Source organism: Pongo pygmaeus, chromosome 9, assembly GCF_028885625.2.
Source record: "Pongo pygmaeus isolate AG05252 chromosome 9, NHGRI_mPonPyg2-v2.0_pri, whole genome shotgun sequence".
In the NCBI taxonomy this organism is placed as follows: domain Eukaryota; kingdom Metazoa; phylum Chordata; class Mammalia; order Primates; family Hominidae; genus Pongo; species Pongo pygmaeus.
In genome coordinates, this window is record NC_072382.2 from 113,650,333 (window position 1) to 113,673,876 (window position 23,544).

The 23,544-nt window shown below is 43.0% G+C and overlaps 1 protein-coding gene across 2 annotated transcripts in view; it reads left to right on the forward strand.

Annotated features, from left to right (window-relative positions):
• DIXDC1 (DIX domain containing 1) overlaps window positions 1-23,544 on the forward strand; it is a 91,878-nt gene that overhangs the window by 6,822 nt on the left and 61,512 nt on the right. The window contains exon 1 of one of the 2 annotated variants that reach the window (XM_054440247.2): window positions 3,483-3,931. The exons of the other annotated variant lie outside the window; for it this stretch is intronic. Within the exon in view, the coding sequence (XP_054296222.1) occupies window positions 3,872-3,931 (60 nt within the window). The 5' untranslated portion in view covers window positions 3,483-3,871. Of the gene's footprint in view, window positions 1-3,482; window positions 3,932-23,544 lie in introns of those variants that run through there. 2 annotated transcript variants of the gene reach the window in all.

Consider the following 23,544-nt stretch of genomic DNA (forward strand, 5'->3'; position numbering starts at 1 on the left):
AATTTTGTAATTTTTTTGTGCCACTACATTCTAGCTTGGGCAGCAGAGTGAGATGATCTTGTCTCTCTCTCTCTAAAAACAAACAAACAAACAAAAAAACATTATTCCGAGGTTCATTTAAAATATTTTTATTGACAATTGTAATTATTTGTTTATTCAAACTGCCTTTCTGTTTCTTTATAGTCATGAATTATTGCCCATAATAGTTGTGTTAAATTTTATATAGATTTGAATTTCACACTTCTTATTTTTACACAGAGAGAAGTCACAGGCAATATTTTCACCAAATGATGGTTTTGTTTTAAGGCTCAAAGTCTTACTTAGGCTAACATCTTACTCTATTTATTAACAGAAGTGATTAATGTTTCCTCCACTGGCTCATTCACTCCTTCAAGTAAAAATAGATTTACATTTTTGTAATGTAATCTTGCATTCTTATGTAATGTAATGTTGCATTCTTCATATGAAAGTATTGCATAATGGTTAAGAACCTGGACTTTGGCTTCACCATTTAGTAGCTATTGAGTTTGTGACAAGTTACTTCTCCAAACCACTCTTTCTTTATATGTAAAAATCCTACTGTTTATGGTAATTGTGACAGTCAAATGAGCTAATACTAAGTGCTGAGTACAGGGTTTGGCACATAGTAAAAACTCAATTTTGCTATTATTACTGTTATATATAGATATTTGGGTAGCTTTTAGTTTGTGGGGGAAGTGTCTGCCATTATTGTCAAAATAATGCAGGACTGAGGAAGCCAGGTATAAGTTCAGAAATCAGGCAGCATGGCAGAGATATGCAGAAAGCAGTTTGCTGGGTTACTTTGCCTCTGCTTCCAGGCAGAGTGAATGACAGCCCTGCAGCAGCGGAAGTGGTTCCAGCTACCCAGATGGCTTGCGGTTTTCCCACATACAAACACTATGGGATGCCTGATCATTGTCCCAGTTATTCCTAGTTCTTGTAGCTAGCCCTCATACTCTCCCAGCTCTTATGTTGATATTACAACATGGTGGGGATCGGGAGGATGGAAGGAATACTAAATGTTAGTGTTGTTTGGAGCTAAAGCTCAGTTCTTCGCCTGAGCCACTTTGTAAGGTCAACTAAGATGACTGTGGTGAACATCTCTTCTGAGCAAAAAAAAATGGACATTATATGGTCCGACAGGAATTTTGTGCTTTTTCCAAATGTGAGAGGCAGACTGTATGTAATAGTATAATTTTTGGAACGCATCTTAATAGTCATATGGGGACAACAGAATGAATATTTTGAAATTGTACTATTTAAATCAAAATTAGATGCCATTAAAATTTTAGTTCCACAGTTGCATTAGCTGTAGTTCAAGTGCTCAGTAGCCACATGTGTGGCCACTATATTGTACAGCATAGATATAGAACATTTCCATCTTCACAGACAGTTCTAGTGAACACCATTGCTCTAGAATACGTGGTTCGTATAGTTATAGACTTTTACGGAATAGTGCAATATTGGATCATATGCCTTATAATACATTTTTAAAAATCAGTTCACTACAATTCTCTCTTAATTCCTCCAGCATGCTGTGATGGGCAGTACAAAGAGCACAAGGCCAGACCTCAGAGCCCTCTGGTTCAGATCTTAGTTTCCATACTGACTTGCTGAGTGACTGTGAGCACCTCTCCTAGCCTTGGTTGCTTTTTCTGTGATATAAGGGAGTTGGGTCAAGTAAGGAAGTTGGGCCAAAATGTTTTGGAGCTTTAAAATTCAGTGATTTCATAAGTCTTTTTCCAGAAACACTGAGCTCACAGATCCTACTTTGATCAAAGACTTGTTTGAGAAACGCTGACCTCTGGCATAGATAACTGTCAGCAAGATCTCCCTCTGATGTCTCAATATTTTCTGCTCTGTGTACAAAGCATGAGGGGCTCTCAACCAATCAGGATCCTCTACCCAGGGATCCACCAACTAGGTACTTTGGTTTTGCATCATTATGCATGTAGATGTATTGCATGCAAGTCCGTGCTGTTGGAAATTTCATGCTTCTCTTTATAAAGGAACTTGTTGAATTGACATGGGTTAGTGACTCTCCGGGGGTGTTACACCATGAAGTGTGGTAGTGTCAAAGGGAGTTCTTGGCAGTTAAATTCCTCAGCTAGATTATGAAGCACAGTGGTCTTCGGACTTGTGGGCTGCTCAGTTTTAGAATGATTTGGTGTCTTCGTTTTTCCCCAGCATTAGCCAGAATTGAACCCACTACACTCAACAAGCAGCTGCCGCTCAACACCTGTGCTGGCCCTCTGCCCCCTGCCTGTTGTGGTCAGGGAGATGTGTTCTTTTTCAGAAACATCTAGCAGCTTTAGACATTCAGACAAGATATTGCTAGCCTGGCTGCTCTTGGTAAGGATTTTCTTTTTCTCTAAGGACCTGAAGAGGTCATTAGGTTGAATAAGAGCCATTACTGACTTTTCTTGCTAAGGTACTAATCAGGATTTGAGGAGGAATCTGGGCCTTCCAGAAAATCATAAGTGTAGACTCCTAGATCCTTGAGCTGCCTGTCACTGATTGGCTGCGTCCTTGGACAAGGCCCTGACCTTCTCTGAGCCCTAATGCTCTGTAAACCCTTCCTCTCCATCTGGGATCACGAGGTGGAATGTAAAATGAATGTTTTTTCAGCTTCGAGTTTTCCTATAGAAACAAGAGTTTGCAATGAGTTGCAAATGACTAGTATTCCTAAAAATAAATAATCAAGGCTATGACTTGAATAGCTAGAAACAGCCTAGAATAGCTTTCTGTTTCACTTGAGGAAGCGTTTTCCCTCTTTCAAATGCACCAGGACATTTTTGCAGTCTTTATTTTAATTAAAACCCATTTATTTTAAAACACATTAAAATATGGGTTGTATATTTTAGCAGTTATTTTATAAAGAATGAAATAGGAAAATTTTGGAAAAGCCTTGGTCATCCTTGATGTTTCTGTTGTGATCCTGTGTGATGTTTAACACTGTTCTATTGAATGTGTTCTGATACCATCAATAACTAAAGTTCTTTTTATCCTCTTTTCCCCCTTTCTTCCTCTGCTCCTTCTCTTTCTTATTTCTTTCCCTTCTGCTTCCTCTTCTTTAGCTTGACCTCACTGTCCAGGGCCCATGTGGAAAAAGGTTGCTGTTTTCGGTTAGTCTGGGGGAAAATCCTATGATTCACTCCCTTTCCCACCCACCTTCTGGTGGGCCGTTTGTGGCCTTAAGTTAGCAGTGTGTGTGTGTGTGTGTGTGTGTGTGTGTTGCGCACCCTCCCCGCGGGCACACCCACCTGCAAGCCTGGTGTGTGTGTGCGTGCGCGCGGCTGCAAGCGCATGCATACGCCAGCCGGGCCGCCTGTTTGTCAACGTGTGTGTGTGTGTGTGTGTGTGTGTGTATGCACGCAGCGCGCACATAGAGCAGCAGGTTTGCCTAAAAGCCGTGTGTGTATGTGTGTGTGTGTGTGTGTGTGTGTGTAGCGCACGCACACACACCCGTGCTGCGGCCCGGGGCGGTGTGTGTGCGCGCGTGCGTGCGGGCGTGCAGCGCGCGCCCTCGCCAGCCTGCCTGGCCTTGGGGCTTTCCCGCAGGAAAGCGGGACTGGGGGCAGCCCGGCAGCGCCGCTCCACCTAGTGCGCGCCCAGTGGTTTCCATAGAAACCGCGACCGCGCCTGGCCCCTCCAGCGGAGGCCCCCGTGCGAGCATGCCCAGTGCAAGCCGCTAGTTTGGCTCCAGTCTAGGTTTTCAGTAAGTGGCATGCGGGACTCCGGAGGGATCCCAGTGAGCTGAGCCGAGAGCCTTTGTGTGCAGAGGGAGGAGGAGGAGGTGGCGGCGGCCGCCGGGCTGGAGACCCCGCCCGGGGAGCCCCCAGCAGGAACAATGCTAGCCTGCCTGACCCGAGGGAACTTACTGGACGTCCTGCAGGAGGGCTTCAATGAGGTAACTGTCCTGCTCCTCCCACTCCTCAGCTGCCCTCCCCCAGCGTCTCCCGCCCAGTCTCCGGAAGGGGTCCTCCTCCCCCATCCTCTGGGGACCCCAGAGCAAATCGCCCCCAGAACCCCAAAGGGGCTAAGGTGGTACTTACGGTGCAGATGGGTGAACCAGGAGAAATCAGAAGGGCCGCCTGCCCACAGCTAACCTGGGCCATGACCTTCCCTGGTAGCTTACCTGAGCCCAAGAGGACAGGACCACAAATTCAGAAATCACCTCCTTCCAGAAGAGGGGGTCTCCATCCTCCCTAGAGCTTCTCTCTCCAAGGAAATCCTCAGGGAATCCCTGGATATTTGGCAAAAGTGCTCATCTGTATCAGGAGCTAACCAGCGGAGCCAAGGGAGGGTGGAGTGGTACTGCATTGGTAGAAAGTTTGAGAGGGCAGGGGACTGTAGATGGTCCATGTGAAGTGCCCTCTTCATGTCTGAATCTCTTTCTGAGTCTGGGGAAGTAGATTTCTCTGCAATCAAGGACACGGTTGTCTGAGAGGAGCTACTGAGCGAGAGGGGACCTGGGTCCTGGGCCCAATCCCAGGGAGTCAGCGCGTGCACCCGTCCATGTGAAAGCAGAGGAACTGGGGCCTCAGTCTGACAGGCAAGATGGGCTAGGGCCGACAAGGGGTCGTTTCCTCCCCACTTGTTTCTCTTACAATTCTGTTTATTGCATTTGCTTTTCTTGTGACCCAGGAAATTCTGGTTTGGGATGCTTCCCCTTCAAGATTTGCTCCATACGTCTTCCACTGCAGCTAAGCCCTACTCCTGCGGGTTGTCTTAGCCCAGCATCCAGGGAAACCTAGGCTGTTAGTTGTGCCTTTCTTCATTTCTCTCTCCCTCCTTTTCGTTCCATCTCTCTCTTCTCTCTGTGACTCTCTGAAATTTAAGATTTTTAAAATCAGCTTTTACTCAACATATGAATACATTGTCTTCTTAAATATGAGCATTATAGGCAAGACTGAAGTGCCTTTGGCTCCCCCCACCCATTCCAGCCTTTTCCCCAGAAATAACCATTCTCATGAATTCGTGTATAAGATTTTATTTCTCCAGCTGCACTACAGACTCCTTCCTTAATTCCTGTTTCTAATTAAGAAGCTCTGCAGCCTGACCTGCCACAGAACCCTCCCCCGTTCTGGTGCCTGTGCCCTGGCGTTGTTCCTAACACAGAGGAAAACTGCAGAAATGCTGTCCCAACCTAACCGAGTTGGAATTTTCCTTTGGCCAAGGGGTGTCACAACCTTCACTGAAGGGCGGAGCTTGCATCCTGTCTGCACTGCAGGGCACCTCATCTTTGCATCATTCCTGTCTGAACACATGTAAGGGGATTGTTAACAAAGAGCTATAGTCTAAGAGTTGAAACACAGAAGAGCCAGGAAGCCTACCTCTGAGTGATTCCAATATTCTGGTTCCTCTTCTCTTGCTCTCTGCCTTTGGGCTGCCCCTGGTCTTTAGCTGTGTAAGTCTGACTCATTCACCAACTGTGGCAGAAGCTCTTTTAGTTGTCTTATGCCTCCTGCCCCAACTTAACAACAACAACAAAACTCAGCTCTTGATGGTCCCACTGTCTGTTTAAGAGGAGGAAACCAGCACAGAGCTGGTCCTAATCTTAGTTTTCTGCTCATTTTCACTTGGAAATCTTTTGACTGAAGAGCCACCTAAACTAAGAGGCTTGGTCGTCTGTTTCATGCTTTGATGCTTCCATAAATATCCCCTGACCTCCAATTCTTGAAAAACATAAGGGCGTAAGGGAAAAGGGGAATGGGAGAGTGGTCTTTTTGTGGTGGTAATGGAATCATCTTCATAAAAACAACAGATGCATAACTTTTTAATTAATTGATCCCTAGAATAATGCAGTAGTGCCTCTTTTCCTTCTCTGATATTTGATTTTTCTACCCATTCTGTAAACTTCCCTCCACCCTCTCCACAAGCTAATGTACGTCTGTTCCTCTCTGTTAGATTTGAACTCTGATAGCCATTGAGTACTTTTGGTTTCTCTGAAAAATTGACATCATCTAAATAACAATGACAGTAATATGTTAAATTTGAATGGTTCCTTACAGTTTCAATAATTCTTTCACATTCTATATTAAATAATTCATTTTACATACAATATTACATTTAGTGCTACTGAATAATAGTGTAATTGGTTATTTTAGAGTCCATGGGGCCCTATTTGAGCTATTCCAGCCTCCAGGGTTGCTTAATCGATTCAGTAATATTCAATTTATTTTTTTAGAGTCCTTGAGATAAGAATGTAAACAGGGATTTAAAAGCTAGTGTCAGAATACGCTTTAATTCTTCTGAGAATTCCTACTGAGTCTACGAATACCACACATGTATCCAGTCACCTCCTGGGAATGATCCAAGTACATCTAAAGCTATTCTTCATCACCCAGATGCCTTATAGGTCTGTGTAGTTAGGGCTGTGACCTCATTCTCTATGGCAGAGAAAACTGCCACAGGGAATGGAGCTTTGGCCTTAATTGGTTAATTATAAGGGAACCCTGCAGCAGAGAGAAACCCTGCCCTCTGAATCCTGGCTTCCCTCTACCCACTGTTGGCTTCTGTTCTTAATCTTTTGCCACTATGTATAGCCATGCATGACAGAGTTTTCTCTTACCGCATTTCCTACACAGAGCCCTGGCCTCAACATGTCTGGCAAATAACTCATGGAATTGATTCTTGTCAGTGCTTTCAATGCAATGCCTTTGAATGGCATGGTTAATTTGGATGGCGAATTATCCACAAGTTTTGGCTACTGCCACCCTGGCTGTCATCCCCCATTTCCTATGGCTTGGCCAGGCTTCCTATAGATCACAATTTCCCCAATCTGCATCTGCCTCAAAGCTATTTGTTTTCTCTGCTGCTTGGTATTGGTGTTGTCCTATGAATGTTGTAAATGTGCCAACATGGATTTCTGCAAGTGTTTTTTGGGGGGCTAACTTTCTTTAAAAACAACTTTGGTGCTTGTGTTGGGAGGTTTTGAGAGACTTGAGATTATAATATGGTTTGGCTAATATGCATTCATTTATTCAGTTATTCATTAGTTATTCATAAATCAGTAATTTAATTGAAAGAGGATGGATAAAAGAATTGAAAAACACTCAGTTCCTGCTTCCAAGGAGTTTATAGGGAGAGATAGGGTGTACTGATATGAAAAGGACTGAACATTTACCAACCCATCTGCTCATTGAGGCCAGATTTTTTCCCTGCTCGTCTGGTACATGTATGCAAGCAGTCATTCACTGGACATTCTCTGAATTACTGTGTTTGCCAGTCACTGTGCCAGGCTCTGGAAATACATAGAAGTCCAATAACATAGAGTCTGCCCTACTGGAGCTCACAGACCAATGAAGATGAAGTAGCCAGGCACAGTGGTGCATGCCTGTAGTTTCAGCTACCTGAGAAGCTGAGGCAAGAGGACCACTGGAGCCAAGGAGTTAGAGGCTGCAGTGTGCTGTGACCGCACGTGACTGGTGACTGCACTCCGGCTTAGATGACAGAGAGAGACCCATCTCTTAAAAAAAGAGATAGGCCGGGTGCTGTGGCTCATGCCTGTAATCCCAGCACTTTGGGAGGCCAAGGCGGGTGGATCACCTGAGGTCAGGAGTTCGAGACCAGCCTGGCTAACATGGTGAAACCCTGTCTCTACTAAAAATACAAAAATTAGCCAGGCGTGGTGGTGCACACCTGTAATCCCAGCTACTTGGGAGGCTGAGGCAGGAGAATTGCTTGAACCTGGGAGGTGGAGATTGCAGTGAGCTAAGATCGTGCCACAGTAGATGTTCACAGTGTCAAACTTGGGAAAATTGAGGTGATACAGAAATCTTACTTGTGGGGAAGAGTGAACGTAGGCCCAGCTGTGATGTGCATGGCCTGGGAGGCTGAAAGTTGGGGGAATGGTTTATGAAAATGATGGTTGACAGGAAATCAGTTGTCTGAACCTTAAGCTTTTGAACATAAGTTCTGGCAGACTTTCCCTACCAGTTTTCCTCCAAGTAGAAAAGTAGAAATTGAAATTTCACATTAAGATTCATCTGCTTGGCAGTCCCTTAGAAATATAGGAAGAGGCCAGGCACAGTGGCTCACACCTATAATCCCAGCACTTTGAGAGGCTGAGGCAGGAGGATGGCTTGAGCCTGGGAGTTCAAGACCAGCCTGGGCAACATGGTGAGACCCTGTCTCTACAATTAAAAAAAAAAATGAGCTGGGCATGGTGGCATGCATGCCTGGGATCCCAGCTACTTGGGAGACTGAAGTGGGTAGATCACTTGAGCCCAGGAGGTTGAGGCTGCAATGAGCCATGTTCCTGCTACTGTTCTCCAGCCTGGGCAACAGGGCGAGATTCTGTCTCAAAACAAAACGAAACAAAATACACACACACACACACACACACACATACACACACCCACGAAGAGTGTTGGTCTGGTCTCATCTCCATAAGGGGGACATAGAGTGAGTGAGGAAGAGGATTGGAAAGTGAAACATTGCTCCTAAGGGCCTTGTGCCCTCCATAGAGTAGCAGTGGCATCAACACTGGGCCAATTAGAGGCTTCCAGACATTTTCACAATGAACTCCTCTGTGCTTTGCTGTAGAAATTAAAGGCTTGTTAAGTCTACAGAGCAACTCAGCACCAGATTCCCCAACCTTCTTTTTTCTATCCTGCCTGATTTCTCCTCTCCCCACCAAGGCTCATTGGCTTCATTCCCACAGGAGGCAATGCCAGCTAAACAGATGCACTCTGGCAGCAGGCTATCAGGCAGCTTTATGTTCCCTGTGGTGAGTGATGGGTTGGCCAGGCATGTGGAGCAGTGATAGGGCACTGTTAGCCAGGTGCCACTCCCCGAGGAGGTTCAGAGGATCTAGGGAACACTAGAAAGGCTTCATCTGCCATGATTGGCCTTGTTATCTAGGCTGTAAGGACCAAAGGCTAAAACTGACACTTTCCTGAATGCATTTTCTTGTTTGTTATCCCCCAAACCAAGCTCCATTAAAGTGATCATGGATAGTAGCTAGATGTGGTAAGGGAATAGAGAACCAATTCCACAGGCCCTGAGGGTGGGCTCTTATCTCCTATTTCTAGGATGAGGGACACCCCCAGACTATGGAGTGATACTTCATTCATCCATTCATTCACATGCATTTATTGAGCACTTACCTTGTAACATGTACTTGTGAAGGAGCAGAGAGTGTTTGGGAACTTATAACTGATGGAAATTTAAAAATAAGTTTAGGAGATGATATCTTTCAGAAAATCTTTAGCTCTTTACTTTCTGATATATTATCTTTTGACCACTGGGCTGAATACTAATACATTAATCTTCCCTTATCCAAGGGACATCCATCTCAAGACCCCCAGTGGATGCCTGAAACCATGGATGGTACTGAACCTGACTGCCATCAATTGGAGCCTGTTTCTGTTCATGTTTTCTACCCATAAATTTAATGTCTTTTCCATCTTAACTAAGCACTTATCACACACTGTGGCCAAAAATTTTGCAGTCTGAAGTATGGCAGCAAAACTAGCATGCATTCCTTTTTCAATCTTTACAATTTCATGGATGAAAGATTCATTCTTATCATAAATCTTAGCAACCTCAGCATATGATTTTATTTTCTTATTAATTCAAGAACTTTCACCTTTTCACTTAAAGGAAGCACTTTACAGCGTCTTTTGGCATACCTGAATTTCCAGCATCACTATTCTTATACTTTGAGGCCATCGTAGAGTAAAACAAAGGCAACTTGAACACAAGCACTGTGATACCTTGGCAGTTGTTCCAATAAAAAGATGACAGGTAGCATAGACAGCTTGAATATGCTGGACAAAGGGATGAGTCACGTCTTGGGTGAAACAGAGTGGGATGGCACAAGATTTCATCACACTACTCAGTGTTGGACAATTTATTTGTTATTATTTTTTAAATTTTGATTTTAATTAATTAATTTTTTGAGACAGTGTCTCACTCTGTCACCCAGGCTGGAGTGCAGTGATGTGATCTCAGCTCACTGCAACCTCTGCCTCGCACCTCTTGGGCTCAAGTGATTCTCCTGCCTCAGTCTCCCCAGTAGCTGGGACTACAGGCATGTGCTACCACGCCCGGCTAATTTTTGCAGTTTTAGTAGAGACAGGGTTTCACCATGTTGGCCAGGCTGGTCTCGAGCTCCTGACCTCAGGTGATCCGCCTGCCTCAGCCCCCCAAAGTGCTGAGATTACAGGCATGAACCACCGCGCCCGGCTACGATTTAAAGCTTAGGAATTATTTTTGGAATTTTCTTTCTCTCTCTCTCTCTTTTTTTTTTTTTTTCAGACAGAGTCTTGCTCTGTCCCCTAGGCTGGAGTGCAGTGGCGCAATCTTGGCTTACTGCAACCTCTGCCTCCCGGGTTCAAGCAATTCTCCTTCCTCAGCCTCCCGAGTAGCTGGGACTATAGGTGCGTGCCACCACACCTGGCTAATTTTTTTGTATTTTTAGTAGAGATGGGATTTCACCGTGTTATCCAGGATGGTCTCGATCTCCTGACTTCGTGATCCACCCGCCTCAGCCTCCCAAAGTGCTGGGATTACAGGCATGAGCCACTGCACCTGGCCTATTTCTGGAATTTTCTGTTTAATATATTCAGACGGTGGTTGAACATGGGTGGTTGAAACTGTGGAAAGAAAAGCTATGGGCAAGGGAGACTTCTGTATAAAGAACCTGTCCATGAAAGGAAGAAGAAATTTAAGGATATTTTTACTTGTGAACTTTATTTGTACCCAATTAGCCATCAAATTCAATGAACAAATACCTTTTCCAGGTTCAGTAAAGGGCTGAAAGAGTTAATAGAAAAGAAATACAATAGGGTGTTTACTGGCAGAATTTAGGCCAATAATAACATAAGGTTTCTAAATCTCTAGCCTTCCTCTTAGTTTTTCAGCAACTTCCCCACCCTCATCTCCTCATCTCCTGCTGCTGGAGGGTCTCAGAGTTCTAAACAGGTATCTGGTTTCACTGTAAAACTAATTTCCTTCCTGAGCCATTCATGTCTCCTCCTGAACTGTCCCTCTAGCATACCACAAAAGCTCTCTGCTTTTCTTGTTTGCTTTTCTTGTTGCCAGCAGGAAAACATAGAGCCACCTCCTTGGCTGTTTCTACTCTGAGAACAGTAGATACTACACACTTCCCTGGTGAAGCCCTCTTGGTGCTTTCGCAACTCTGGCAAATAAGTCCCCTGCAGGAATTCTGTGAGCTTGAGTCTTGGAGGAGATAGAGAACTGAGGCTTGGTTTACAAACTTGTTTGGAAGGAAGGGCAGGTCCCAAAGAAAAACAGGAAGAAAGTTACATTTGGTGGCAAGAAAGCTTTCAAGGTCAAGATTTTCTGCACAAATGAAGATTTTGCATAGAATTGTCTATACTGGAAGACTTTTACCTAAAATCGTAGGGTTATTTGGAGTGTCTTGGAGGAAGCTGATGGAGATTATGGGATTGCTAAAGCCTCCTTCTGCTGGCCACTTCTTGGTACTATCACTGCTCTCACAACTTTAGAGGGGTCCAGTCTCATCAAGCCAAAAATCCTTCTCAGACAGTTTTAACTCTTGTCGTGTCTACTGACTGACTTCTTCTGAGGCCTGACTCAGAGGGTGGTTACCATGAAAACCTTCAGTTGTTCTAGACATTTATTGTACTGGCATCCTTTTAGCTTCCTTAGAACAAGTTAGTCATGAAACTCCAGACTGAGATTAGTTCAACACTGTCACACACGTAGTATGTACCAACTGTCTTGGTCTTTTTTTAAAAATTAGTTTGGTTACAAGTGCCAAAAACCCAACTTGAACAAGCAGGGATAGGAAGTGGACGTTACTGACTCATAGAATCCAAGGAAAGGTAGAAAAACTAAACCATGGAAAGGGCAGGGATGCAGCAGAAACAATGAAATCAAGAACTCTGACACTGGCAGGATCTCTTCCTCTGTTCTCTGCCTCTTATCTGCTTCTTTCTATGCTGGCTTTATTCCCATTTACTAGAGCTGGTTTTTCCTTCTCAGGTGGGCAGCATGGCCTATGGCAATGTCTAAGTTTTATATCTTACAACTTTGAGAGAGATGAGGGAGGAGGAGGAAGACTGATTCCATTCCTAAATGCCAGTTCAGAAAGTTCCAGGGATTGGCTGGGTTTCACCAATCAACTTTGCCAGACCAATCAAGTGTGGCCAGTGGAGGGGGTGATACAATGCCAACCTGGTCATATGACCCACCACTGTGTGCACAGAGGAGGGTTCTTAAAGAAGAGGGAATCATTGTGGGCTGGGCAGCTACCCCAGGAGCTGTTAGCTACACTATCACTGTAAGCCTAGCTGGAGTCTGATCATTCCTACTTTGCCTCTCTTGACCAAGATCCAGGGTCATAATCAAGATATAGTTCTTTTTCCTTTTTTTAAAATTATTGTTATGCAAAAGAGCTTCATTTATTTGTTTAGTTTTCTGACTTTGTGCTGGTGTGTTCAATACTTTTTCTTTTCCTCAATAAGGAAGGCACACTTGGTTCTGTCACAGACACATTTAGTACACATAGAACAACCACAGGCCTTGCTGACATGGATTTTTTTTGAGACAGAGTCTTGCTCTGTTGCCCAGGCTGGAGTGCAGTGGTACGATCAGCTCCCTGCAACCTCTGCATGCTGGGGTCAAAGGATTCTTGTGCCTCAGCCTCCCAAGTAGCTGGAATTATAGGCATACGCCACCAGCCTGGTTAATTTTTTTTTTTTTTTTTTTTGAGGCGGAGTCTCGTTCTGTCGCTCAGGCTGAAGTGCAGTGGCACGATCTTGGGTCACTGCAACCTCTGCCTCCTGGGTTCAAGTGATTCTCCTGCCTTAGCCTCCCAAGTAGCTGGGATTATAGGCACCTGCCACCACGCCCGGCTAATTTTTGTATTTTTTTTTGAGATGGAGTCTCGCTCTTTCACCCAGGCCAGACTGCAGTGGTGCGATCTCGGCCCACTGCAAGCTCCGCCTCCTGGGTTCCCGCCATTCTCCTGCCTCAGCCTCCCAAGTAGCTGGGACCACAGGCGCCCGCCACTGTGCCCAGCTAATTTTTTGTATTTTTAGTAGAGACAGGGTTTCACCGTGTTAGCCAGGATGGTCTCGATCTCCTGACCTCGTGATCCGCCCGCCTTGGCCTCCCAAAGTGCTGGGATTACAGGCTAATTTTTGTATTTTTATTAGAGATGGGGCTTTGCCATGTTGGCCAGGCTGGTCTCGAACTCCTGACCTCAAGCTATCTGCCCACCTTGGCCTCTCAAAGTGCTGGGATTACAGGTGTGAGCCACTGCACCTGGTCAGTTTTTTTGTATTTTTAGTAGAGACGGAGTTTTGCCATGCTGGCCAAGCTAGTCTCTAACTGCTGGCCTCAAGTGATCTGCCTACCTCAGCCTCTCAAAGTGCTAGAATTACAGGCGTGAGCCACTGCACCCAGCCAACATGTTTTTTTTCCTTTGTTTATTTTGGAGAACCTCTTAAGAACTTTAGGTGTCATAGCAGGAACTCATTGAAGTCGGCCTGGGCACACGCCACATGCAGATTTTGGTGTTTTCCCAACCTTCTTGGTATGAAGGTAAACAGTTCTGTGAACAGGGATTTGGGACAGCCTAATTTTGTTAGAGGCTGTATTGTAGAAAAGCCTACAATGGTATGTCAAATGCTGGACCATTCTGAGTGCCTATGGACACTGTCCCCAGAATAAGCAAGATCTATTTCTCAATATTCCAGATATTTTCATTTTGCTGAGCCTGTTGTATCTTTTTATCACTGAATAATAGACTTGTAAAATGATAGTGTTAGAAGGAAACAAAATGCAGTTTTTTTTTCTTTTGGTGTTTATATCTGTTTTGGTTCTTGTTTTCAGCTGCTGTGTGAAGCCCTTAAATTACTTTAGATGGCTGGAGAGTAGGGGTGGGGGCTTGAGGGTGGAGAAACACAGGAAAAGTGAGCAGGGTTTTGGACTCCCGACCCTGGCCTAATCAGAGAAGCACGCTTTTCCCTGTTTTACATATCTGCTTCTTACACAAGTTATAATTTTAAAAAATAATGAGGCCAAAAAAAATGAAGAAATGAAACTACTAGTCCACCTTTCAGAGAGTAACAGCCTCCTGTAAAAGGCATATGGTATTTCACCTGCTACAGAAAGAGAAGCCCTAATATATTGTTCAAATGAAGCAGCAGAGCCACTCAGGGCCCAGGTTTGCCCCACAGGCCTCTTTGAAGACAAACTGCTTTGTAGGAGAAGTGGATGGCATGGCTAGCCTTCACAAGTGTCTACTTTGTCCTTAAGTCAGTTTCTTCAGAGCTGGCAGTAGGCATTTATAGGAAGAACAGGGTCTTGCCTGCCCCTTGGATGAGAAGTACAGATATCTTCAGGTCAAAGAGAGACAGACACTCAGTTTAGTACTTGACATAAATTAGACATAAAAGGAGAGGCAGCAGCCTAAAGAAGGGTAGTATAACCCTTCACCTGTGGATAAGACTAGCCCTATTCACTTGTGAAGCTCTGATCACTGTTAGATGCCATGGAACAGATTTGTGTCAGCATGCAAACACAGTGATGACATGCCAAAGGCTTATCTTCAACTAAAATTTTTTTATCAATGATTTAATTGAAGACATACTAGTTTTTAAAGTTACATGAAGGCCGGGTGTGGTGGCTCACACCTATAATTTCAGTGTTTTGGGAGGCAAGGCAGGAGGATGGCTTGAGGCCAGGAGTTCAAGACTAGCCTGGGCAACATAGCAGGGACTCCATCTCTACAAAAATTAAAAATTTAAAAAAAGAGAAAAGAATAAAGTAACTTGGATCTGGACAAAATGCCAAAGAGCCTCAGCACCTTAGTCTCTAACACTCTCTAGACAGGACTTCAGGATCCATACTCTAGCCTCCCAGTTCCTGGACTGTCCCCACTGTAATGATTGTCCCCCTCCATGCCACTTCTACAAGGCCAAATATCGAGGCCACACTCGGAACTTACTCTACAGAATTTTCCCACCGCTGAAATCTTGAACTCTGAAACTCTACTCTGCTCAAAACCCCAGTTTTCACAGTCCTACATTCCTATTAAACTTATTTTTTTCATTCCATCAAGTTCTCCTTTCCTTCCTGTCCTCTACCTTCTTAAGGCTTATCCACTGTCTCTTAATTTCTTCTCCCTGGCCCAGACTTTACCGTCAGTCACTTCAAGCACTTTCAACACCACGCTCACTTCTTTTGCCCTGGTGGTCACTGCCTCTTCTCTGATTATTTTCGGTCCTAGATTAGCCCATCCTCGGTTTCCCCTGCTCGTGGCCCAGGCCTGCTGAGCAGGTCTAGAGCAAATCACACAACCTTGCTGATTGATTCAATTACAAAATGATGATTTCCAGTCCTAGCTGCGTGCTTGGTGCTGCCAGGAATCTTTAGCAGTCAGTGTTCTTTCCAGCATCTCACGGGGTCTGCTGCAAGTCTCTGACCCTTTCCTGAAGCCTCCTTCATTCTCCCTGTTCCTTTCACCCTCAGCAGATAAACTGGGCTACTTCATAGGAAGGAATGACTTGAGGGACAGCTGCATTTGAACTCCTTCAGCTTCCCTCTTCCCACTTCCACACTTCCCCACACTCCTGATCAGAGGACGCAGCTCTCTTCCTCTTCCTCTTCTCTTGATGCATCATGATCTCTCCCATTTCCTTCTCTGCCAAATAACTCTTAGAGCTCACCTTACCTTTTGGGATGCTGTAGAGCCCAGGATTTAGCATCAGCACTGAATTCAAACCCTTGTTCTGTCACTGAGCAGCCCTGTGACTGTGGGCATATTCCTCTGAACCTTGGTTTCCACATCTGTAAAATGGGAAAAATATTTCCTCGCAGGGTCAATGTGAAGGGAAAAATATATGTGTAAGGGATGTAGCAAAGTGCTTAGCACAATACCTGGCATGTAGTAAGTGCTTGGTAGATGGCAGTTATCTCATTGGCAAACTTATATCTAGATACTCTCAAACGTGGATCTCTCACCCTGCCCCCAGCTCTTGGGCTCTAGACCTGTGTTCTGCCAACTGGCTGTGGAACATCTATACTCTGGTGTTCTACAAATAGCTCAGACTCTCAAAACCGAGCCATTGACTTTTCCCCAGTACTTGTTCTTCATGTCTTCTCCATCCCAGTTAAAGCATCACCAGCCAGCCAGTCATTCAGGTCCAATATTTTGGACCCTCTTTTTGTCACTGCCTGCATCCTATCAGTCATCTCTGACTTGTTTCTGGAGTTTGTCCTTTGCTCACTGGTGCTGCTTCAGTTTAGGTGCTTATCTTCTCTTGCTTGAATTATTGCCTGGGCTTCTTCAATCTGTATGCTGTTCTTTCTATTCCAAGATGCCAATCACACAGTTTCACTCACCTGTTTCACAACTTCTCACTTTCCTGTTGAAGATCATTAAGCCTTAGTCTAAGTGCTGGTGGTCATGGGCTGACCTGTTTCTCTAACATTATCACCTGCCACTGACAGCTCCGCCCACACGCCACCCCCTCAACTGGCTGTTCCTCTAAGATACTATATGTCTTCTGACCCTTCCTCCTTCCATCACCTCTGCCCTTGTCCTCTCTGCAATTGGCAGACATCTGTAAAGAACCAGCCAAATGTCTCCTTCCTTGTTGACCTTTTCCTGATTCCCCCAGCCTTACATCCTGTTGCTCCTTCTCTGCATAAATAGCTTTTTTTTTAAAACGTTTCTCCCTTGTAGCAGCAATCACTTTGTATCCATTATTTATGTGCCTGTAAGCACTGACCTTGGCACAATGCCTGGCAGATAGTAGGGACTCAAGAATATGTTGACTTGAATAAATGAATGCATGGAATGACAGGATCTCTTGAGACACAGTTTAACAAGGTGAAATTTATTAAAGGCAAATGTGGATCAAGAAAACCAATTTTACAAGCTCAAAGATGGAAGGGATATGGTTTAACAGCAAAATGTGTTAAAAATTATTTAGGGGTTTTGGTTGACAGTTTAGTGTAAGTCACCAATGTGACCAAAAAAAAAAGAAAAAGAAAAGAAAAGAATATGAAATATCTTGAACGAAGAAGCTGAGTATCTGGTTTTATACCTAGAGTATTGTGTTTGGTTCTAGGTATTACAGTTTTAGAGAGACTTAAATTGAATAGCAATATTTCTTATTTTAATTTTTTTTATTTTTGTGGGTAGAAAGTAGGTATATATATATAATATATATGTGTGTGTATATATATATAATATATATGTGTGTATATATATTATATATATGTGTGTATATATATATTATATATGTGTATATATATAATATATATGTGTGTATATATATATAATATATATGTGTATATATATAATATATATATGTGTGTATATATATATATGTGTATATATATATATATATATCTTTTTTTTTTGGAGACAGAGTTTCACTCTTGTCACCCAGGCTGGAGTGCAATGGCATGATCTTGGCTCACTGCAACCTCTGCCTCTCAGGTTCAAGCGATTCTCCTGCCTCAGCCTCCCGAGTAGCTGGGATTACAGGCGTGTGCCACCATGCCAGCTAATTTTTGTATTTTTAGTAGAGACAGTGTTTCACCATGTTGGCCAGACTGGTCTTGAACTCCTGACCTCAGCTTATCCACCTGCCTCAGCCTCCCAAAGTGCTGGGATCATAGGCGTGAGCTACTGTGCCCAACCAGTAGGTGTATATATTTATGGGGTACATGAGGTATTGTGGTATAGGCTTATGATGTATAATAATCATATCAGTGTAAATGGGGTATCCATCACCACAAACATTTATCCTTTCTTTGTGTTACAAATAACCTAATTATACTTTTAGTTACTTTAAAATGTACAACATTATTGCTGACTATAGTCACCCTTTTGTGGAATAGCAGTAATTCTTCAAACCATTTTGCTTTTAAGGTTTTTTAAAATAAATTACCAAAATAGAGAAACCACTAGCTAACATAAATAAGAAAAAGGGAGAAAATATAAATACACAAAATAAGAAATGACAATAGAAAAATAGCCACTGAAACAGAAAAAGTAATTACAACAGACTTTGCAGTCCTCTGTGCAAATACATTCAAAAACTTTGATGAAATGAATAATTTCGTAGGTAAATACTGATTACCAAAATTGATAGAAAATGGAAGTTTAAACAAACCAATTTCTATAGAAGAATTAGAGAACCCTATTAAGAAATTATTCCTCAAAAAAGTACAGGCCCAGATTATCTCTTGGGTAATTCTACTAAACCTTCAAATATCAGATGGACACAATATTGTGTAAATTATTTCCGAGCATTGAAAATGAAGGAAAACCCATAAATATGTACACCTACTGTATACCTACAAAAATTAAAAATTACAAAAAGAAAATGAAGGAGAATTTCCTAAAAGTTTTTATGAAATGTAATATTTATATCTAAACATTATAGAGATGGTGCAAAAAAAAACTATAGACTAATATTTATGAATATCCATGAGATTTGGGAGTGGCCAGGGGCCCCAAAATGATATAGTTTGGCTATGTCCCCACCCAAATCTCTTCTTGAATTCCCACATGTTGTGGGCCCCAATGGGAGGTAATTGAATCATGGGGGCAGGTCTTTCCTATGCTGTTCTCATGATAGTGAATAAACCTCACGAGATCTGATGGCTTATGAGGCAGAGTTTCCCTGCACAAACTCTGTCTCTCTTTTTGTCTGCTGCCATCCATGTAAAATGTGACTTGCTCCTCCTTGCCTTCTGCTATGATTGTGAAGCCTTCTTAGCCATATGGAACTATAAGTCCATTAAAACCTTTTTTTTTTTTTTTTTGAGATGGAGTCTCACTCTGTCACCCAGGTTGGAGTATAGTAGCACGATCTTGGCTCACTGCGATTTCCACCTCCTAGGTTCAAGCGGTTCTCCTGCCTCAGCCTCCAGAGAAGATGGGATTACAAGTGCGTGCCACCACACCTGGCTAATTTTTGTATTTTTAGTACAGATGGGGTTTCACCATGTTGGGCAGGCTGGTCTTGAACTCCTGACCTCAAGTGATCTGCCCGCCTCAGCCTCCCAAAGTGCTGGGATTATAGGCATGAGCCACCATGCCCGTCTTAAAATCTCTTTTTCTTCCCAGTCTCGGGTATGTCTTTATCAGCAGCGTGAACACAGACTAATACAATGTTCTTGAGTAGGATGATTCAACATCATAAATATGTCAGTTTTCTCTAAATTAATTTATAAGTTTAATACAATCCCAGTAAAAATTCCAAGAAGCTTTTTTAGGAAGTTAGACAAATTGACGCTAAAGTTCATATGGTGAAATAAATACACAAGAGTAGTCAAGAAAACACTAAGGCAGTGGTTTACAGGCAGTGGTTTACCTGTAATCCCAGACTTTGGGAGGCCAAGGTGGGAGGATGGTGAGGCCAGAAGTTCTAGCCTGAGCAACAAAGTGAGACCCTGTCTCTACAAAAAAATCCAAAAATTGGCCAGGCCTGGTGGCTCACACTTGTAATCCCAGCACTTTGGGAGACCAAGTCAGGCAGATCATCAGGTCAGGAGTTCAAGACCAGCCTGACCAACACGGTGAAACCCCATTTCTACTAAAAATGCAAAAATTAGCCGGGTGTGGTGGTGCGTGCCTGTAATCCCAGCTACTTGGGAGGCTGAGGCAGGAGAATTGCTTGAACCCAGGAGGCAGTGGTTGCAGTGAGCTGAGATCACACCACTACACTCCAGCCTGGGCAACAGCGTGAGACTCTGTCTCAAAAAAAAAAAAAAAAAAATCCAAAAATTAGCCAGGTGTGGTGGTGTGTGACTATGGTCTTAGCTACTCTGGAGGATGGGGCTAGAGGATGGATTGAACTTGGGAGGTTGAGGCTGCAGTGAGCTGTAATCATGCCACTGAACTCCAGCCTGGGCAACAGAGCAAGACCCTGTCTCCAAAAACCAAACAAAGAAAAAACAAATGGGGCAGATTTCTATAAACCACTTTGGAGTGATTTTCAGAATTAAATCAAGTGAATCAAATGAAGTGAAGTTAGAAAGGAAAGTACAAATTAGTATCAATACTATCATGTATTTCACAAAAGAAAGAAAGGGAAATAAAGGAACATACATGTATCTGTTATTTTCCATATAAACTGGAAACTAATGAGCTTGGTTATGTGGGATAGGGTGCGGAGAGGTACATGGGAATGCGGTAGAAAGAATGATGTGGGAGTGACACTTTTTATGTTTTTGAATAGCTCTTTCAGGACCATGTTAATTTTTCATCTATCCAAAAAATAATTAAAATCAACCAGGCCAGGCACAGTGGCGCACTCCTGTAATCCCAGCACTTTGGGAGGCCGAGGCGGGTGGATCACCTGACGTCAGGAGTTTGAGACCAGCCTGGCCAACATGGTGAAACCCTGTCTCTACTAAAAATATAAAATATTAGCCAGGCATGGTGGCACATGCCTGTAATCCCAGCTACTTAGGAGGCTGAAGCAGAAGAATTGCTTGAACCCGGGAGGTGGAGGTTGTAGTGAGCTGAGATCGCGCCATTGCCCTCCAGCTTGGAGACAGAGCAATACTCCATATCAATCAATCAATCAATCAATCAATCAATCAAATCAACCAGAATGTGGGGCTAACCAAAAATGAACTACAAAGAGTAACAAATGAACCTAACTGTATTATAAATGAATAATATAACCACAGTGGAAGGAGTGGAAAAGGAAAGAACTAACCCAAGTAGCTTTGGAAACAGTATTTTGGCTGTGTACTATAAGGCTAAAGACAAAAAGTATTATACAGTAAGCTGTCTCTATCCATGGGTTCTGTATCCATGGCTTCAGCATCTGTGGATTCAACAAACTGCAGATGAAGAATATTTGACAAAAGAATTACATCTGTACTGAGTAGGTACAGACTTTTTTTTTTGTCATTATTCCCTAAACCAGAGGTCCCCAACCTTTCTGGCACCAAGGACCGGTTTCATGGAAGACAGTTTTTCCATGGACCAGGTTGGGGATGGTTTTGAGGTGATTCAGACACATTACATTTATTGTGCACTTTATTTTTTTATTATTACATTGTAATATATAATGAAATAATTATACAACTTACCATAATGTAGAATTAGTGGGAGCCCTGAGCTTGTTTTCCTGCAACCAGATGGTCCTATCTCAGGGTAATGGGAGACAGTGACAGATCGTCAGTCATTAGATTCTCATAAGGAGGGTGCAGCCTAGATCTTCACATGCACAGTTCACAATAGGGTTCCCACTCCTATGAGAATCTAATCCCACTGCTGATCTGACGGGAGGCGGAGGTCAGGTGGTAATGTGGGCAATGGGGAGCAGCTATAAATACAGATGAAGCTTCACTCTGTGGCCCGGTTCCTAACAGGCCATGGACCAGATGTCTGTCCTAAATTATTACAGCTTAACAACTATTTACATAACATTACATTGTATTAGCTATTACAAGTAATCTAGAGATGATTTAAAAGGGTGCTTAGGTTATATGCAAATACTATGCCATTTTATATCAGAGAGTTGAGCATCTATGGATTTTGGTATCCAAAGGAGTTCCTGGAACCAGTCCTCTATGGATACTGAGGGACAACCTTATACAAATACTCTATTGCAGTTAGTAAATTTATTTTTCACCAGGTATGAGTTAGCAATTCTGAAAAGATTTTATGTGTATTCAGGGACTGAGCAAATAAATATATATTATGGATAGTGAGAGTCAGTTTTCTCAGGAGAAAAGAGTTACACAAATAAGGAAAAGTGAAAGGAAAGGATGAACTCTGTGGTGTTGGGTTGGAGGAGATATCAATATAATTTATGGTATAAATTATGTATGTAAATATATATATACACACACACACAACACACCCCATATATATATACATTCCATACATTCATATATATATATATGTCAAGATAAGTACATATAGGTATGTATGTATGCATAAATAAATTTCCTACTTTATCTACTGAGAGGACCTGGAATATTACCTCAGTAGCAGTGAGCACATCTATCACCTAAATCTTGCTTCCTAAAAACTATTCTCCAATAAAAGGAACCAGAGTTCTTCTAAGAAATAGTTCAGCCTGGGCAACATGGCAAAACCCCATCTCTACAAAAAATACAAAAATTATCCAGGCATGGTGGTGTGCACCTGTAGTTTCAGCTGCTTGGGAGGCTGAGTTGGGAGGATTGCTTGAGCCCAGGAGGTTGAGGCTGAGGCTGTAGTGAGCTGTGATTGTGCCACTGCACTCCAGCCTGGGCAACAGAGCGAGACCCTGTCAAAAAAAAAAAAAAAAAAAAGGAAGGAAAGGAGGGATGGAGGGAGGAAGAGAAAGAGGAATAGCTGATCCAGAGCTAGAGCAGGGAGAGTACTAGATGAGGAGTCTGGAAAATCTTACAGTGTCAGAAAGTAAGTACTCAAAAGATGAACAGGCCATATGATTCAGCAGTTCCACTTCTGGGTATATATTGAAAATAATTGAAATCGAGATCTTGGCTGGGTGCGGTGGCTCATGCCTGTAATCTCAGCACTTTGGGAAGCCAAGGCAGGCGGATCACTTAAGGTCAGGAGTTTGAGGTCAGCCTGGCCAACATGGTGAAACCCCGTCTCTACTAAAAATACAAAAATTAGCCAGGCATGGTGGTGCATGCCTGTAACCCCAGCTACTCGGGAGGCTGAGGCAGGAGAATTGCTCGAACCTGGAGGTAGAGGTTGCAGTGAGTCAAGATTGCACCACTGCATTCCAGCCTGGGTGACAGAGTGAGACTCTAGCCCAAAAAAAAAAAAAAAAAGACCTTGAAGAGATATTTATATACTTGTATAGCTGCATTATTCACAATATCCAGGAGGTGGAAGCAACTCAAGTGTCCATTAACTAATGAATGGATAAAGAAAATGTGGTGTATACACACACACACACACACACACACACAGTGGACTATTATTCAGCCTTGAAAAGGAAGGAAATCTTGTCACATGCTACAACATGGATGAACCTTGAGGACATTATGCTAACTGAAATAAGCCAATCACCATAAGACAAATATGGTCTGATTCCACTTATATGAAGTATCTAAAGTAGTCAATTCATAAAGACTGAAAGTAGAATTGTGGTTGCCAAGGGCTGAGTGGAGGGGGAAATTCAGAGTTGCCTAATTGATACAATTTCAATTTTGCAGTATGAAAAAGGTCTATAGATTTGTTTCACAACAATGTGAATATACTTAACACTACTGAATTTACACTTAGAACTGGTTAATATGCTTTAATCACAATTTTAAAAAAATGACCTAGGCATATAGTAATAATACAGGAACCAATATGAATGAAGGTATCCTAATGGCCAAATCTGGAACAATTTGAGCAGCAAAATAAATAGTAATAATACTAATTTTTTTTTTGAGATGGAGTTTCGCTCTTGTTGCCCAGGCTGGAGTGCAATGGCACAGTTTTGGCTCACTACAACCTCCGCCTCCCAGGTTCAAGCGATTCTCCTGCCTCAGCCTCCCAAGTAGTTGGGATTACAGGTGCCCACCACCACA